General features: G+C 46.3%; 1 protein-coding gene across 2 annotated transcripts in view; it reads right to left on the minus strand.

Annotated features, from left to right (window-relative positions):
• Positions 1-15153, minus strand: part of LOC104063568 (CBP80/20-dependent translation initiation factor) — a 158016-nt gene extending 142863 nt beyond the window's left edge. The window contains exons 1-2 of one of the 2 annotated variants that reach the window (XM_054053343.1): positions 14965-15153; positions 2205-2288 (exon numbers count right to left, since the gene is read on the minus strand). In XM_054053343.1, coding sequence (XP_053909318.1) covers positions 2205-2288; positions 14965-15144 — 264 coding nt within the window. In that variant the 5' untranslated portion in view covers positions 15145-15153. The remainder of the gene's footprint in view (positions 1-2204; positions 2289-14964) is intronic. The other variant, XM_054053342.1, reaches the window with a different exon arrangement.
• Positions 15154-19953: the final 4800 nt, after the last annotated feature.

Genomic DNA, 19953 nt, shown 5'->3' on the forward strand with positions numbered 1-19953 from the left:
GTGAAGATTTTGATGGTATAGGTTGTATGAATTAAAGTAATCATTTGAGCTCTATACAGGCCCAATTGCAAAAATACAAACTCTCACCCAACACCTTTTAAAGGACAGTGGATGGAATCCTTTTGCAGGATGGATGTAGTGGTGGGAGTGGCTAAAAAAGGGCTTTTTATTATCATGTGTAGTTGGAGAAGGATTTTTACATATACTTTGTTGTATTCCTTGTTCAATTTCTCTTATTTGCATATTGGCTGAATCCATATTACATCATACATTAGTGCGAGTAGTTGAATATCATTGTGTCCCAACAGCAGACCATGTGGTGGCATGTATCGGAGATAATAAATAAAGGTCTGTTGTTGGACATGGCACATATATATATAGACAAATTATATATATATATATATATAGTTAAAGTACTGTGCACTTGAATTTTAAAGCAGTGAATTACCTTAAGCAACAATTCTTAGCCAGCTTGCAGTAAGAAAGTATGTGACTGTTTGTACTTAACTAGGCAGATAATGGGCAGGGAACTGAATAAAAAAAAGTAGAAAAGCAGTTGGAACTGCTTGGTATTTACAGGACCTTGAAGCAGAGCCCAAGGAGCATGAGTAGCCAGGAAAGGTGGTATTGGGAATAGGGCATGGTGTTGAGATCGCTATTAGAATGGGACAAATAACAAGTTGGCACTCAGCCTGCTCACACGCTGGCCACGCGAGGGGCGGGTGATGCTGCTAACCCTTTTTGCAGTCCCCAAGAGGAGCATAAAGGAGCTGAGCTGGACGGATGAGGGTCGAGAAGGAATACGTGCATGTCTTTGAACTGGGGGATGCCCTGGAAGGTGCAGTATCTATTGACTCTGACCGTCTGAGCACCATGGTCCATCTCCTTCTCCTGCTCAGTGATTGACACCAATTAATGAGTCGGTAAGCTGATAAGTTTCTATGTAGCCAGGTTTAATAGGTTAAGGTATAATAGTGTATTTGAATAATAAAGCGTATTCAAACAATAAAGCATATTTGATTTAACTGTGATTTAGTGGTCCTGTCTTTGCACACTGGTATCTATAAATGAACCTAATGCACTTTGTTGTGTAAAGGTGTTTGTATGCATGCTCCCAGTATCCTTGCATCCAGGCATGCATCAGGGAGGGGTATGCATGAGTCCCCATACTGCAGCCGAGCAGTTTCTAGCATGGCTCTGTGTGGCAAGAAATGGTGTCCAAAATAGGATGCAGGAGCTGTAACATGCACTGCTCAGACTGGTATGGCCTCTTGTACCACCCCGCAAGGGGCTCCCAGGCTGCTTCTCACGGATCCCGTACATGGGACTGAAGCCTGGAAGACATCGAGCAGGACAAGAGCACCAAAACCACCAGCCTAAAGCCCATTCTCCAGGTGGGATATCCATCAGCCACAGCAACTACAACTGCTGCTTCACCCTTTCCTGCAGCTGGCTCAGTCTCATCTCTTTGGACGAACGCTGCTTTTACAGGGCTGATGGGACACAGCAGCTCCTCAAACAGGTGACAACAGTCAAACCCATGCCTCCACCCTTACCAACCTTCTCTCATGCTGGCACTCACACAGAGGAGAGACAACCACCTCCAGCAATGCCAACAGCAATTGGTAGATACTCTTCATTGATGTTCACACCACATATAACCACCAAAACCAACTCACACCTGGCTTCTGTCACTACAGACCCAATATAGGTTCTCAGCACGTGCAATTTTGCTGCTTCTCCCAGTTCAGCCTCTCAGCTATTTAATCCTCTCCCCTGCAACACCACCCTCGTGCTGCACCTACTGTCCCAGCAGGCACATAACCTAACCAAGAAGCACAGCTACGCAAAGCTCCTTCATCTCAGGTACATCTCATACTTCCAAGTCAGTTTTGATGCTCCAAATAGGTCCCTCATACAGGTAGCTATAAGGAGCTCTCCAGGAATAAGTGGGACACTGTATTTTTTCCCCTTTATCACAGAGCAATAAGTTCCTGGTCAAAGCATCCATTCACATGTTGGGATGTTGCTCACCTCCCATAGTTTTGGTGGGAGTGAGCTTTCAAGCAGCCAAGCAGAGAGCATGTCTCTCCTTCCACAAAAGAGGGAAAGCTGGCAGCATGGGCAGGCTCTGTGCTGACAGATGAGGCAGTACAAGAACAAAAGCAAAGGTTTGGTGAAGAAGAGCTAAATATAACCCCTACCTGGTTATGTTCGTGAGACAATGAGCCCTTCCTTCGGAATGGGGAACAGCTGCCATCAAGCTGCTCGTTACAATCTGTTGTCCACTGTAAAAGGGATAAAAAACAGGGATTGTGCAAAATAATAGTCTGGGGAAAACAGCACAGCACACAGCAAACCATCATCTGGCCATGGGCATTCCCCCCCCTTTTTGAGGATGATCCCAAAGGCTTTGGCTTGGAAATGCTCCACCCACTGATGGTGAGCAGAGGGAAGTTGCAGGAACAATTGCAGGAAGGCACCTGAAATGATGCTTTGCAATAGAAAACATCCTTGGTATTTCCTTGCAGATTCCAAAGGCGTTTGCTATCTCAGGCGTGTAGTGTGCACCAGGACAGCTTGACTTGATTACTCTTTTCCATGGAATCTTCCATGGCAAGTTGAGAAGTTTTTGCTCTTCCAAACTCTGTTCACTTCAGGAGCAGATGAGTCCTGAGGTGCCAAGAACCTATGTTTTTGTTTTAAACAAAACAGAGCTCAAAGCTGCAGGTTTGGCCATTGCTGTATGCCACAGCAGCAATGTGCAGTCGGGATGGTAGCCCTGCTGTCACACCAGCTTTGCCCCATGGTGAAGAACATGGGCATCAAGAGACTTCCCAGCTATAGGAAATCACAAGCTGCTTAGGTCAGCAGGATGGCACACTCCATGGCGGAGGCTAGCAGCTCTGGAATATGACCTGCTGTTTCTCCCAAGGTTTGAAAGCAAGACAGCTCCACCGAAATAATTCAATTCAGAGTTGTCCCTCCGTCTCAACCCGCCCACCCTCCCCCCCCCCCCCCCCCCCCCCCCCCCTCCCCAAAGAAATAAAGGGTTGCATCATACTGGGGGAAAAAAATAAAATAATAAAGGAAAAAAACAAAAGACGCTGCTTAATCCTGAAGTAATTTTGTTGTCCCCCAACAAAGTTGAGACTGAACCTTGGTGACCAGCTCCATTTCTGAGGTCTTTCATCCTGGAAGCACTTGGCTGCTCCAGAGACACTCACTGCTTGGATGGCATCAAGACTGATGTGCCAAGAAAAAATGAAAATTCAGTTCTGTACAAACAGCAACTACCTGAGAGCTTCTTGATAGGTATGGATGAGGCCACAAAATAAGAGGAAGAGCCACCACTAGAACTGCATGAGATCCCTGCACAGCTCTGCTTGTGCTAGCTCAACCAGATGGGAGACCTCAGCTTCACCTTTAATAAGCTCATTAACAAGCTGCCCATTGCTCTCCTGCCACTTCTGCTGACCTACCTGGAGAAGCTCATGATGGTATCACGCTCGAGAACCTTCTGCTAGACCTATGCATATCTCCTTTAACAATTTTGAGTGCAGACCATGTGCTTGGAAAGGTCTCCTAAAGTACAGTTCACCAGTTATTATGTCCACAGCTGAAGGAAATTGCATTTTGCCTCTTTTTTTCTGGTGGGAGCAAGGCTGGAGACACCCTCACCATGGGAACATCCACACTTTAGGATTCTCTAGACTGGTGATGGTTTCAGCTCCCCTGTGAGTGGCATGGAAGATGGAGGAGTGTACAGTGTGCTGTTCCTTCCTTCCTTCCTCCCTCCAGCATGGAGAGCAGTTATGTGGGGATGTTGTATAATCCAAGCATTTCTCACACACACGGCTGAGTGGATTTATCCTCTATCAGGCAGGGAAAACTTTATTACAGCCACAAGGAAATGAACTGCAGAGAGATTAAGTAACTTCCCCAAAGTTAAAGTTGCCAGAAGAACCTTGCAGTTAAAACCAATTTACTTGGTCTCAGTCCAGTGTGTTTACCATAAATCCATCCTTTTTCCTTCATTTCTCTTAAAGAGGGAACATGCCACCTTCAATCAGGCTGGCTTCTACCAGAGTTACTCCAGCGAGCTGCAGGATACATGCATGTTTATGGCTTGCTTTGACAGGAAGTAATCGATAAGAGAAATCCAGAAATAAAAATTCTTGATTATCTCATGTAAATTTAGGGTACAAGGTAGGAAAATTAATATATTTGGGAGACAACAGATAATTCCTTCTTAACACATCCCTTAAGACATGGCTTGATAAAAGCAGGTCCAGTTTGGGTCGTAACACAGGTGTCCTATGTAAAAGCCCATTCTCACTTCTTGTCCTATATACAGCCCAAAAAAATATGAAATACTGCATTTTGCTGGAGTTTCACATAGAAATCCTAATTAAACTTAGACACCAATGGTCTGGGATACAACCACATTTAGCTGCTTAACTTGAGATGCCTCTAAAAGGGTTCTAATTAAAGGGTTCAATGTTCAGATTGTTCATTAATATTCATTTTTCTTTTAAAATAAAACCTGATGATCTTTAAAGGCATATCCCTAGCACTGACATAAAAAAAACCCAGCAGCTCCTATTTTTCAGGGTAGGTGACTGAGGAAAATTAAAATACCATTTTCACAACTGGAAGATGGATTTGATTGTGGCCAACCAAGGATCTTAAAGCAAAAATTATACATGGGCTGCCACAAGAATTAGCTGCTTTTGTCCTGAAGATGGGCAGAGGTGTGGACAGGCTGCAAGTGGTTGTAAAATTGTGAATATTAATTTGTCTCTAATTCAATAGTATTTCTAAATTTGACATATTAAATAAAACAAACTTTCCTGTTTGACCTGAAGCCCCTCCAAAGTGTCACTTCAAACACAGACATTTTCCAGCCTTAGGTTAAAAAAATGCACTATAAAATATTTTGGACGACTTTATTTTTAGATTTATTTTCTCCCATTTTTAACAGCTTTGATCCTCAAATTGTAAAAGATCTCTTCAGTAAAATCTATTCTTAAAAAGGTTCCTTTTATTGGTAACTTCTTTACACTGAGCTAATATATAAAGGGTCCAAAGCTCTTGATCAGATCCTCAGCTCCAGCAAACCTGCAAAGCTCAGATAAATCAGATAAATGCTGCTGATAGCAGATAAGGATGGGATCGTCCATATACAGAATCACAGAATAGTTTGGGTTGGAAGGGACCTTAAAGATCATCCAGTTCCACACCCCCCCCTTGCCCATGGGCAGGGACACCTTCCACTAGATCAGGTTGCTCAAAGCCCCATCCAACCTGTCCTTGAACACCTCCAGGGATGGAGCATTCAGGGACTTCTCAGGGTAACCTCTTCCAGTGCCTCACCACCCTGACAGTAAAGAACTCCTTCCTTAAATCCAACCTAAATCTACTCTTTTTCAGTTTAAAATCATTGCCCCTTGTCCTGTCACTCCAACGCCTTGGTAAAAAGTCTCTCTCAGTCTTTCTTATAAGCTCCTTTATACTGAAAGGCCACAATAAGATCTCCCTGGAGCCTTTTCTTCTCCAGGCTGAACAACCCCAACTCTCTCAGCCTGTCCTCACAAGGAGAGGTGCTCCATCCCTCTGACAATTTCCATGGCCTCCTCTGGACCCACTTCAACAGGTCCATGTCTTTCTTGAACAGGGGACTCCAGAGTTGGATGCAGTTTTCTAGGTGGGTTCTCTGGGAATAGAGGAGGAGAATTAACTCCCTTGATCTGCTGGCCACGCTTTTGTGATGCAATCCAGGATACGCTTGGCTTTCTGGGCTGTGAGCACGCATAGACAGCTAATGTCCAATTTGTCATCCACCAGTGTCCCCAAGTCCTTTTTTGCAGGGCTGCTCTCAACCTGTGGAGAGTTTTTGTAGAGACATGGCTTGAGGAGAAGGGACGTGAGAAAATACAGCTGGTGAAATAATAACAGCCTCGTACAAGGCCACAGTCTCCCTGAGCAAGAAGTTAGGCGATAACAGGAGATAAAAACAGGACCTAGAAAAACCACAAACATCCTAGGAATGTAGCAATAGAGGCAGGGCTGACACTCTGTATCGGACCAATGATGAGCCTTACTTTTGTAATATGTATGAGCCTTATTACTGCTATTATAAAAGCATGCCTATCGTATCAATAAATCGAGACTTGTTGATCATCATCGGATGTGCTTGTCTCCCGTCGACTCCGTCAAATGGTGACCCCGATGTACCCCCTGGACACCACGGACGACTCCGTCAAATGGTGACCCCGATGTACCCCCTGGACACCACGGACGACCCCGTCAAATGGTGATCCCCGACATGCCGGAGCAAAATGCAGGCATTGAACCACGGACGAGCGACGACAGGGTAAAAGTTCGGGTCCTGAAGCAGCCAGGACGGCAATAAGCGCGAATAAAAGTAAGGTGACCGTATAGACGAGCCTGAGGACGCGCCGTGCTCTGGGCGACCATATAGATGGGCCCGGCCGATACGTGCTGCCGAGACCTTGAGGGGCTGCAACAGCGCTGATAAATTAGGTATGGAAAGGCAAGCAGCATATAATTTATTTACCGCTTTCCTGGAAGAGCGGCGGGTTAAGGGAATAGATTTGCAGAAGGAGTTAACGAGTCTTTTAACATATGGGCATGCTAAAGGCTTATTCATAAATCCGCATACCGTACATGAGCTGACAGAGTGGCGAAAGTTCGGAGATGTGTTGTGGGAGGCTACATTACAGGATGATAAAACGGCAAAAAAGTTGGGAAAGCTATGGAGGGTGGTACATAACGAGCTTTTACAGTACCAGGCAGAAAAGAAAGCAACTGAGCAAGCATCTGCTGCTCACACAAAAAATAGAAACTATGAAAGAGAATGGTCCCAAACTACTCCTTTGCCCCCTACGGTCACGCAGGTGGCTTTACCCCCCCCGCCACCACCGCCTTCTGGCTCTGGCTCAGAGGCAGCCTCTGAGCCGTCCGCACCCCCCGAAGAGCAGGGGCCGCGGCCGAAAGCTCCCCCGGCCGTTCTCCCTCTGGGCAATGAGACAACCCCTGGGGCGGAAAGCGAGTTAGCGGAGGTCATTGCCAGGGAGCGGAGAGAAGCTTGGGCTGCGCTTGCAAAAGACGGCTTGGAAAGGGGAGATCACTGTGCGGTTAATGCAGCAGCACAGCTAGCATGCCCGGTGATCTTCCAGGCTCAGGCAGGTGGAGGACTGATGGCAACAATTACTGCCCTTGATTGGAAATTGCTGTCACAGTTGCGATCTACAGTCAGCCAGTTCGGGGTGACAAGTGACCAGTAAAGCAGATGTTAGACTACATATGGGGCACTCAAGTGCTTCTGCCCGCTGATTGTAGAGGAATAGCAAAGTTAATATTTACACAGCATCAACAGCTTTTATTTAATGCACATTGGCAAGCGATTGTTAACGAATGCGTGGCAGTACAGAGGCAGCCAGCAGATCCTCTTCATGGAGTGACAGCTGATGAGCTTATGGGGCTGGGAGCGTTTCTCCGCACGGAAGCTCAGGCTATGGTGGGACCAGACAAGTGCCGAGAGGCTATGAGATTGGTCAGATTGGCTATAGATAAGGTAAAAGAACCTGGAGGAGTACCCGTATATATGGGAATCAAGCAGGGTCGGGAAGAACCGTTTGGTGCATTTATAGATAAGGCTGCTGCCGCAATAGAAAAAGCAGGGGTACCCGAATACATGCGAGGGGCACTGCTAAAACAGTGCGCTCTTCAAAATTGCAATCAGGCTACACGGAGTGTGATTAACACCTTGGGTGCAAATTGGACCATAGAGGAGGCATTAGAAAGGATGGCTCAAATGCCGTTAGGATCACAAGCATTTTTAGTAGATGCTATTAAGCAGCTGGGGCTGGGATTACAGGAACAGGCAAAGGCTTCACAAAATCAGGTGTTAGCTGCTCTCGCACCCCTTCAAGCGTCAGCCGCAGTTAATTCGGCTCCATCGGGAACCCGTACGCGATGCTACAGATGCGGAGGCATGGGTCACATGCGCCAAGAATGCCAGGCTACAGGGATATGGTGCCGAAAGTGCCGTTCGGATACTCACACTACGGGCGCTTGTCGGCGGAGGTCGGGAAACTCCGGCAGGAGCGCGAATTGCAGTGGCCGCGCTCAGACACAAGTCGCCTCTGCAGCTCAACCGACCTTCCCTGCCCCCAACCTGCCACCACAGGGAGCCTCGGGCTGGACTTGGCAGCAGCAGTAGAAATCACGCTAATGACATCGCACCCACAAAAGATCCCAACAGGAATTAAAGGACCTATTGTTATACAAGGTCGAGCGGTGGGTGCACTGCTATTAGGACGATCGTCTGCCTCTATGATTGGATTATTTGTGCTACCTGGTGTTATTGATGCGGACTTTACTGGAGAAATTATGATCATGGTGCATACTCCTTTTCCACCCGTTCAAATTAATAAGGGACAGAGAATTGCTCAATTGGTACCGTTGGAGCAAATGACAAAAGAGATAAAGCCTATAAGGGAACAAGAGAGGGGAGAAAAAGGTTTCGGATCCACTGGCGGCCTGACCTTGCTGACTTTAAATCTTAATGAAAGGCCCAAGAAAACCGTGGAGGTGGAATATCAAGGACAAAAGAGGTCATTTTTAGGCCTTTTGGACACTGGGGCTGATTCCAGCATTATTAGCCCTAATTGCTGGCCTCCACATTGGCCTTTACAACCAGCTGCCACCACAGTGACCGGGGTTGGAGGTTTAACCCTGGCCAGTCGTTCCCCTCCTATCAAGGTGAACATCGATGGAAAACAATTAACAGCTACTTTCTCGGTAGTCCAATTGCCACCTACCGTGCAGTGCCTTATAGGGCGGGACATTCTGACCCAATTGGGAGTGGTGCTAACCAATGAGCACCCTTTGGGGTAGTGGCCGTTGCCTGGACTTTCCCGATACCCATTACCTGGAAAACCAGCTCTCCGGTGTGGGTTAAGCAATGGCCTTTAAAAAGGGAGAGTCTCCTGCGTGCTCATGATCTAGTGAAGGAGCAATACGAACAGGGGCATCTGCGACTATCCACAAGCCCCTGGAACACTCCAATTTTTGTGATCAAAAAGAAATCAGGAAAGTTTCGTTTGTTACATGATTTGCGTACTGTCAATGCCCAAATGGAACCCATGGGGGCTTTACAACCAGGATTACCTAATCCCGCAATGATTCCTAAGGATTGGCCACTACTAATTATTGATCTTAAAGACTGCTTTTTTACTATTGCCCTTCATCCACAAGACATGATGCAATTTGCATTTACATTGCCTGCACTTAACAGGGAGGGGCCAGACCAAAGATTTGAATGGACAGTACTCCCGCAGGGAATGCACAATAGTCCTACTTTATGCCAAATTTATGTTGACTCTGCATTACAGCCCCTGAGAAAGAGATGGCCAAATGTAGTGATTTATCACTATATGGATGATATATTGTTTGCCCAACCAAAACCTTTTACTGAACAGCAAATTCAGGAGATACGGACTGCCTTGGCACAATTTTCCCTTGTTATAGCCCCTGAGAAAATTCAAACAACAGCTCCGTGGAAATATTTGGGATGGACAATGTCGGAACAAATAGTTAAACCCCAGAAGCTACAACTGCAAACAAAACTCACAACTCTGAATGAGGCTCAGAAGTTACTGGGCGATCTTCAATGGTTAAAACCGATTGTGGGAATACCAAATGAACTGCTGGACAAATTACGCCCACTTCTCAAAGGTACGGACCCAGCAAGACCGATCCGTGTTACTCCGGAACAACAGCACACTCTTCAGAATATAATGGACTGCATTACACAGGGGCAAGTCCATCGGCGAGATCCAGAATTATCCATAGACCTGACGATCTGGAACGGTCCCAAATACCTCCTTGGGGCACTGACTCAATTGCAAAAGAAAACGGGGGAGATAAGGGTATTGGAGTGGATTTCCCCCGCGTTACAACAAACCAAAACTCTGGTTCAAAAGGTCGAAATGCTAGCGGACTTAATAAAGAAAGGCAAGGAGAGAATGCTACAAGTAGCTGGAACCGAGCCAGCAGTAATCAGGATGCCAATTAAAAAGGATACCTTGGACTGGTACTTGTGTAATAGCGAGGAGCTGCAGGAGGCACTTTTAGGTGTGAGCTGCCCCATTGAAACAGAAAAGCTCCGGCAGGCGCCAGTTCAATGGATTGGGGAATGGAATTGGATCACTCGGCCAAAACGAGAAAATTCCCCTATCGCAGATGCTCTTACGGCATTCACGGATGCTGGCAGAAAATCCAGAACTGCTGCAATAACATGGCAAGAAAAGGGACTATGGAAACATCAGATTTTACAAGCAGAAGCTGCGGACAGTCTACAGACTATGGAACTTTTAGCAGTAGTATGGGCAATATCACAGCTAAGAGGACCACTGAACATCGTAACAGACTCTTTGTATGTTGCTGGGGTCGTAGCTAGAATCGAAGACGCCTCTATAAAAGAGGTGCAAAACCAGAGGCTGTATGAGTTGTTGGTACAGTTAAAAAAGGTTACAAGGTTAAGGGAGCACGCTTATGCTGTGATTCATATTAGAAGCCATAAATGGGAAGCTGGCTTGGGTGAGGGTAATGCTAGAGCAGACAGACTAGTGTCTGTGGCTCAGGGCACTCCACTGCCAGGCCAGCTGCTAGCCAGAGAAGCTCACTCTATGTTTCACCAAAATGCAAAGGGCTTGCACTGAGAGTTCAAAATCACGATGGCAGAGGCGAAGGCCATAGTTAGGGCCTGCCCGATTTGCAGCCATCACAATGGAGGTGGTGGTCTAGGCCTAGGGGTAAACCCACGGGGACTACAATCAAATGAGCTATGGCAAATGGATGTTACGCATGTCCCTAACTTTGGTAGATTGAAGTATGTGCATGTATCTATTGACACCTATAGTAAGTTCATTTGGGCAACAGCACAGGCAGGAGAAAAGGCTATCCACGTGGAAAGGCACCTATATAGCTGTTTTGCAGTAATGGGGACGCCAAAAAGGATTAAAACGGATAATGGGCCTGCTTACATTAGCAAGAGAATAGAAGGTTTCTTAAAGAGTTGGGGAATTGAGCATATCACAGGCATTCTAAACTCCCCAACAGGACAAGCTATCATCGAAAGGGCTAATGGCACTCTGAAAAGGTACTTGGCAAAACATGAAAAGATTGCTGATCCCCAGGCAAGGTTATTGAAGAGCTTATTTGTGATCAATCACTTGTGCATATTTGGGGACGCAGAGTACCCTCCAGCAGAATTACATCATCGGCCAAATGAAACTACCGAGCAGAAAAAGGACGTGTGGGTGAAATACAGAGACCCTAAGACAGGGTTATGGAAAGATCCTGCTAAGGTTATGTTTTGGGGGAGGGGATATCTTTGTGTCTCTACCCCTACAGGACCGGTATGGGTGCCTGCAAGGTGGACTAAACCTGTTCTCGATGCAACAACTGCCAAGCAATCTGACGGAGGAAGACAAGAGGAGAATAGAGGAGAAGCTGCCACTGATCCTACGACCGCTGCTGTTACAGTCGAAAGGATACTCGAAAGCCATCGACAGGGTTTTGAAGCACTGCCAGACCTTTGAAGGACTAATTACAACTATTGGACGGTTATCGGAAGTATTACATATGGGGCCAGCGGGTCAAAATTGTCTTGATTGTAATAATCCATGTTGTGCTGCTTGGGTAGCTTTGTACTGCAGGGGTTGCGATAAGATCTTTTGGATAGAACAGTCCCTAGTATGTGACTTATGGTGTAACAGGTGTGCATTTAACCATAACTTTAACAGCTGGCAGAGAGAGCTGCAAGAGCAAACAAGGCTAGCAACAACCACGGCCTTAGCATTTTTTGAAGCACCTGAACAGAAAATATTGGTTTACTACCGTTGGGAATTGGAGAATATTGTTAAAAGGGTTATAGTTCAAGGTAGATCTCATATTATCTCTGCGAGGTGTAGCAAATTGGTACCCATAACACAGCATTACGTGGTAGGGCCCATAAGAGGAGATCCTGACAGGGAATTGGATCAGTGCTTGAGCAGGTTACAGGAGTTAAAACTGCAACAGCTAGGAACAGTAAGGACTAAAAGAAATAGGGGGAGAAAGGATAGAAGAGAAAAATGAAGCCTGTTTCTGCTGTATTGCTTAGTGCTGTAGTAGCCAGCATAGCAGGAGTTATACGCTTTACACGCTTTAATCAGCCAAGAGATAACATCTGGGTAACATTGGCAAACCAAACTAGTCAATCGTCATTTTGCCTTAGCTTAGGAGGGGTTACTAATCCTTTCCGAACTTGCCTGTTAGGTTTGCCTGCTTGGTCCCCAGGGGAATTTTGTGGTTTTGTGAACGAAAGCAGCCTGTGCAAAAACTTATCGAGCGCTGAGGGCTGTAGCCAGGTGTCTCCCGAGTGGGGAGGTAACCCTCAGATTGAGGATGGCTGCCAACAATGTAAGATCATACTGTCCTTGAACATCACCCTGCACTCTCCCCCAGAAGAATTAGATCTCTTTGGAAGTGCAAATGCCAGTTTATCCAATGTCAAACAGGGGAGTTGGTTCGGTTTTGAGCCACTGAACCTAAAAGACTTTAACAAGAATCGCAAAATTGGGCCAGCCTAGACTTATCCCTGGAATCAGGAACAGTGAATAGCCAGCTTTACTCCCGATGTAACGGTGCCAACATTACGGCCCCGAAGAAATTGCCCCCCAGGATATTTTTAATTTGTGGAGACAGAGCTTGGAATGGTATACCGGCAAAGCCACAGGGAGGACCTTACTATTTGAGGGAATTTATCGTTGTTCCATCCTAATGTATCCTTATTAGTGCAATGGAGTCAGAGAAAAACGCAGTGTGCACGAGCTAGACTGCGGTCAGATAGGGAAACCCACGTTTTGGAGTCAGATGAACCTTCTTGCTCAGAAAGAAAATGGGGGAAATGTGGAGAGTTTTTGTAGAGACATGGCTTGAGGAGAAGGGACGTGAGAAAATACAGCTGGTGAAATAATAACAGCCTCGTACAAGGCCACAGTCTCCCTGAGCAAGAAGTTAGGCGATAACAGGAGATAAAAACAGGACCTAGAAAAACCACAAACATCCTAGGAATGTAGCAATAGAGGCAGGGCTGACACTCTGTATCGGACCAATGATGAGCCTTACTTTTGTAATATGTATGAGCCTTATTACTGCTATTATAAAAGCATGCCTATCGTATCAATAAATCGAGACTTGTTGATCATCATCGGATGTGCTTGTCTCCCGTCGACTCCGTCATCAACCCATCTATCCTCTGTTCTGTGCTGATACTGGGGATCATCCTGACCCTTGCACCTGGCCTTGTTGAACTTCATGAGGTTCACATGGGCCCTCTCCTGGGGTGGAAAGAAAGCTCATCTCGGCTGTACTCAGGGATATTGGCTTTTGCCAACCTCACCAACAGCACAAGGTGCATTGGGCAGGGGACAGGAAAAGAGGGCACCTCTGGCAACTGGCAGGAGGGTGCCTTGCCCTCACTATCCCAACTGTTCCTCTCAATTTAAAGGCAAAATAAAGCGCTAGGGAAATAGGGCTTCATTTGTAAGCAATTAATAGACTTGAGTGTGAAACGAGCGACAAGATGATCTGCAACAAACCTTCTCTGTGTGCTGCAGGAGATTATGGTCCTGGACAAACCCAGCCTGGCCTCTGTCCTTACCATCATCATACCCCCAGCTTGGCTTTGCCAAGCAGTCTCATTAGCTGTTAAGCTAACATTAAGGCTTAATGTGAAGTGGTTTGGGGATCTCTGCTCCAAATCAGTTTCCCTTGCACCTCATATAGAGGCAAAGACTCAAATCAGACCAGCAGACCCTTCCAGCAGCTCAAATACATCTCAGCTATCTGACGGCCATATCCTTACCCTTATGACCCTTCAGTCTTATTATTCTTATTTCACCCCCATAACCAGTATTTTAGTGGTCTCTAACCTAAGTATTTTATCCTACTGTGAGCCCTGTGGGGTAGAAAAGCACTTCTATCAGAAATGAAGGACCACAGTGGCCTTACAAATCCAGGGGCATGGACCAGAGCTCACTGCTCCCTGCACTGCAGGCTCCTTATCCCTTCGATGGTTCACATCTTCAGCACATATCTGGGATGCCATGGCACCAGAATACAAATTATTCCCTTCCAAACAACAGTTCAGGAGGTTTCATTTCTCCTTGTGTTGGACCTAAAATGTCCATTTTAGGAACAAACCTAACTAGAATCATGTTATTCCTAATGACAACACCAAACCATATCCCTGCTAAAACCATCCCCCTGTTTGCTGGGTATTCCCATCCTCTGAAATACAGCAATTTCCTTCTCTGACATAATAACCATGAAGCAAGCAAACAGGTTATTACACATATTAAAATATCCACAAAACCCACATTTTTGGGGAGCATTTGGGGCTTTTGATTGACCTTCTAGTGTTGTTGTTTCATGGACATCCCTGTGCATACAGGCAGGAGCACATCTCACTACCAAGCACACCCCACACTGCAGCCCCTGCAGCTCTTCCCAGTCCCTCCAGGATTTTTCCACTCTGGCAAAGCAGCATGCTGTTTGGAATGGAGAGAGGCATCCTTCATTTACAAATGAAATGTCCTTCATTTATAAATAGGGACCTTGGAAAAGCCAAAAAGCTTCAGGGCATGCACCTTGAGGAACCCTGGGAAAACAAAACCCAGTTGGCAGGAGACCTCTACCAACTGGTTGGAGAAGGCATATCTGGCTGAACAAGCAAGCTGGTCCAAATCCAGTCTTTTATCATGTCCTGCTTTATAGCCCAATGCTTGAAAAGCTGCTTCAGCTGGATAAGCATCCCCAACACAGGTGACAAGCCAATGGTGTCCCCCCAGCCCCTCTCCCACCTCATGCCGTGTACCCTTTGCCCACCTGTGAGATGTGGGACTGTGTCTTCTCGCTCTCGCCATCCCCTTCTATTTTATCCGTCAGCAGCCCCTGGACCTGGTACTCCAGGACATAGCTGTCGATGAAACGCTCCAGCTCCTCAATCTCCTGAGAGCGGCTGCTCCCTGCCTCTGAAGAGGCTGATGCCACTGACGAGTTCTCCATCCCTTCAGGAGAGATGAAGAGTACAGAGGGGGCCTGAGAAATCAGAATACAAAAAAGCAAGAACTGATATCCCAGTAATTATAAAAAAGTTAAAAAAAACAGCAGCCAAAGTGTACTGCTAACCACAGGAGGATACCTTTTCCTGTACATCTGCACTTCCAATAACATTTAGAATAATCTTAGGTTGTCACATTTAGAGTTTCCATGTGTACACAAACAAAAATTAGTCTCATTACTGTAATATTCCTACATATAAGGACAACAATAGGCATTTTGTCTATCCTCCTTCTTAAAATCCAAACTACTGAAAACCTCCAGACACATGAACAAGACAAAAAAAAATTAAAATGTTTAAGTTAAAAAGCCCATAGCATTAGCTGTGCTGGATAAGGGTGATAAGCTGGAAATGATGGACAGGGGTGTGAACAAGAGGATGATAACCGAAATGCTTCTTTAGGATGGCAGCAGTAAATGATGCTGAGTCAATGGTGCGACTGTAAATGGTCCAGTGAGGAGGTTTGCATGTGAACATGAAAAAGAAATCACACCAGAATCTATTTTAAAAGCCTCTCCTTGATAAAAATGGATTAGAAAGAGCAAAAAAAGGGAAAACCCTGCAAAACAACCAAGCATATTCTGCATCAACCAGTTGGCTGGCAACCACAGAAGAAACAATGCTATCCCTCTGGCTGAGCTCTGAGCCAGCACAACCCAGAGCCCCTGCCACAGCAAAGGTATCACCTCCATGAAGGCACAAGCCCACATTCATTTTGACCAGACATGGGTGCTTCTTCTCCCAAACCCAGTCCTGCTCTGCCAGACCACCAAGCACCGTGGATCCATGATTTTGCTTGTTGGAGCAACATGAAGAGGTCCTTTCCCAGCTCTGAGGGGGCAGTGCTTCCAGGAGGATAAAACCCTTGCTCACCTCACCAGCTAGCTAGCATGAGCTCTGCAGGAGAACTGCTCTATAGAAGACAGGGGCTTTATGATGCTTTTAAGATAAAGCATTCTCAGGATGCAATCTGACTCTGGGAAACCAGCAGATAACCCAGCCAAGACACAAACCTTTGGAGATGGGAGCCTGAGTCACTAAATGTTCTGTATGTAGGTTTTTAACATCATCTTACTAGTTAAAGTCAAAATAAAGAGCAGAGAAGAAAGAAGGCTGTGCAAATGCAAACAAATGTATATGCAAATTAAGTTATTGGCTTTAAGGCTTGATTCAGCTACCCAAGCACCCTGACAGCCCAGGTTACTCCTCCCTCCAGTTTCTGCTCCAGGAGCATAGCCATCTCCTAAATATGTATATGTAGATTATGGTTAGCAGAGTAAGAAGCCATTATCCAGGGGCTTAGGTTGCAAACCCTGTAAAAGATAGTCTTGTTTAGGGAGCAGATCATCAAGGAATTAAGTGCTCTGCTGCAAAACAAAGCTAGATCCCTTTACATCCCCAGCCCCTTCCCAAAGCCAACACATGAGAATGGATACAGCACCTCTTCAACTGGTGCAAAAATCTGAACTCAAACTACCTTCATCTCCTCGGATCCATGTAGTGAAATAAAAACCTCAGCAAATCCTGCAGTTGTCCCTTAACCAGGGAATGAACACAGAAGACATCAATAGCTGACACCTAGATCATCTAAAGATGTGCATCTAATGAAGAAAAGCTGATAAAACTTTAAATGCAGCATTGCAAGTAAGGACAGCTCTAATGATGTTCAGGTGGATGCTACTATGATCACTATATGCACCTACCCAGTGCATCTATCCCAGATAACACCCTCCTTTGAAAACTGACCAACATTGTTTTCCAGCAACAGACAGGATACCCCCTTCATATCACTGAAATGCCACCTTCTCTGGCACAGAACAGGGCAGGTCCACCAACCACACCATCACCAAGTGTGGGGTCCACAGCGGGCTGAGGACCCCTGATTAATGCACCCGGAAGGAGATCATGGGACGGGAAGTGGGCAGACAATATAGGACCATGCATGAAAGTAGCACTATCCATTCACAGATTATTTATGTATAAGCTAATCCAATCATGCGGAGACGCGTGTGTTAATCAAGGGTATAAGAGGCGCGCATAAGATCAAGCACCGGCCGGTCAGCCCTGTAACATCAATAAAGAAACTTGCTTCCACATCACCGTGTCGTGTCTCAACAGCGACAACCAAGGACAGAAATGAAAGGTATGCTCCATGCGCAAGCAAAAGGCATGGAGAGGTCTTCCTGTGGTCTCCTGAGATAGAAACAGTACCAGGAGACCTTCACCTTGATGAAAGCAGCCACGGATGCATCTTCAAACAAGACTTACGGTTTACAAGCCTCCCAAAGCCCAGGTTGGAGCAAGGAGCCACAGCTAGTACATCTAACAGTGGTTGCAACACAAGATCTTCTAGTCCATGAGGACCACACATCTAGTCATGCAAGCAAGGATGGGTACAGAGTGCTCTGAGGAGGGGACTGCCACCACCCAAACCATCCTCTCACGTAGTCCTCTCCTCTGCCCATCCTGAGGTGTTCCAAGGGGCCAGAGCAGGCAGTGGGGACCATTCCATCTGAAAATACCTGCAGATGACACTCTGCAAGCCCCACACTTCAGCATGCATCAGGCTACTGTACAATGCTGAATCACTGCTCCATGCACACACAATAAACCTGATGTTCTGGGGAAACACAAGATTTCATGTGTGCATGCTCAAATCGAGGACCAGCATGGCTGGGATGGGCAATTGTGGTAGAGGGAAGCACTGCAGGTTGAACACATCACTGCTGTGTTTCCTGAGAGGTCTCTTCTTGAGGTACTAACCCAAGCAGGAGCCACTCAGTTTGCAAACATGGGCTGAACCCACAGCAGCAAGGATAAGAAGAGCCACTAAAACTAAGTATTTTTTTTCATGACATAAAACCTCTGGGACTTGTTGCTGTGGGAGATAGGATCACTTTGGGGGTCTGACACTCCTCCTTTGGTACTAGCTCCGAATTCACCCCAAGCTCCACATCCCCTATCCAGAGAAGCTGGAGTGAGTGATGGGGAAGGAGGTCAGCATCCCCATCATCCTCCACCCAATTACTGTAGAGGGAGCTTGGACCAACCCCTCTCCTCCTTCCTATTTCTCCATGGCTGAATGCCACTCACACCTTAAAGAAAAGAAACCATCAACTCCTGTGCTTGGGCTGGGCATATTCACACATGAATTAAGCTCTGGACCAGTGTCTTGCAGTAAGATTCATACTTCTCTTTCCCTGTGGTTGGGGGAAGAAGACACGCACTCCCACCACATTGCAGGATGTCGATACCTCATCCCTCACCCTCTCCTTCAGTGGGAACTGGCATTTACAGTCTGTTTTGAGACAAGTATAGTTACCAAATATACCATCTGGAAGAAAAAAAATAAATAAATAAATCTGTTTCCAGCTTGTGTAATTTCCAGCTCCAAAACTATAAGGATATAGAGATGTTGGAACAGGTCCAGAGGAGGACCATAGAATCATAGAATCACTAGGTTGGAAAGGACCCACTGGATCATCAAGTCCAACCATTCCTAACAATCCCTAAATCATGCCCTTCAGCACCTCATCCACCTGTCCCTTAAACACCTCCAGGGAAGGTGACTCAACCCCCTCCCTGGGCAGCCTCTGCCAGTGCCCAATGACACTTTCTGTGAAAATTTTTTTCCTGATGTCCAGCCTGAACCTCCCCTGGCCATGAAGATGATCAGAGGGCTGGAGCACCTCCTATACGAGGACAGGCTGAGAGAGTTGGGCTTGTTCAGCCTGGAGAAGAGAAGGCTCAGAGGAGGTCTTATAGTGACCTTTCAATACCTGAAGGGGGCTACAAGAAAGCTGGGGAGGGACTGTTTACAAAGTGAACAAAGTGCTTGTAGTGATAGGACTAGGAGCAATAGGTATAAACTGGATAGGGGCAGATTTAGATTAGACATAAGGAAGAGGGTGGCGAGGCTCTGGAACAGGTTGCCCAGGGAGGCTGTGGATGTCCCATCCCTGGAGGTGTTCAAGGCTAAGTTGGATGGGGGCTTGGGCATCCTGATCTAATGGGACACGTCCATGCCCATGGCAGGGGGGTTGGAACTAGATGATTTTTTTTGACTGTCAAAAAATGCTCGTACCACTCTCATGGTGAAGAAATTCTTCCTAATGTCTAGTCTAAATCTGCCCCTCTCCAGTTTGTACCCATTCCCCCTGGTCCCATCCCCACAAGCCTTTGTGAATAGCCCCTCTCCAGCTTTCCTGTAGGCCCCCTTCAGGTACTGGAAGGTCGCTATAAGATCTCCTATGAGCCTTCTCTTCTCCAGGCTGAACAGGCCCAACTGTCTCAGCCTGTCCTCGTAGGAAAGGTGCTCCAGCCCTCCAATCATCTTTGTAGCCCTCCTCTGGACCCATTCCAACAGCTCCATATCTTTCTCATGTTGAGGATTCCAGAATTGGACACGGTATTCCAGATGAGGTCTCACAAGAGAGGAATAGAGGGGCAGAATCACTTCCCTCGACCTGCTGGCCACGCTTCTTTTGATGCAGCCCAGAATACCTTTATCCCTTCATATATTGGGGTTCATGATTAGGACCACACATGCCTGACCACTACAGAAGTGGGATAATATCCAAACTTGATGCTGACCTTGCTTTGGGCAAGTGATTGGACAAGAGATCTCCTGAAGTCTTCTCCAATCTGAATGTTTTTTTGAGTCCATGAGATGATGTCTGAGCACTTCATCACTTTAAGAAAGCCTCCTCTGCTCTCTCAGCCTACTTTCCATACTTCATTCTGAGTAGTCTTTC

This window comes from Cuculus canorus, chromosome W (genome assembly GCF_017976375.1).
Source record: "Cuculus canorus isolate bCucCan1 chromosome W, bCucCan1.pri, whole genome shotgun sequence".
NCBI classification, from domain to species: domain Eukaryota; kingdom Metazoa; phylum Chordata; class Aves; order Cuculiformes; family Cuculidae; genus Cuculus; species Cuculus canorus.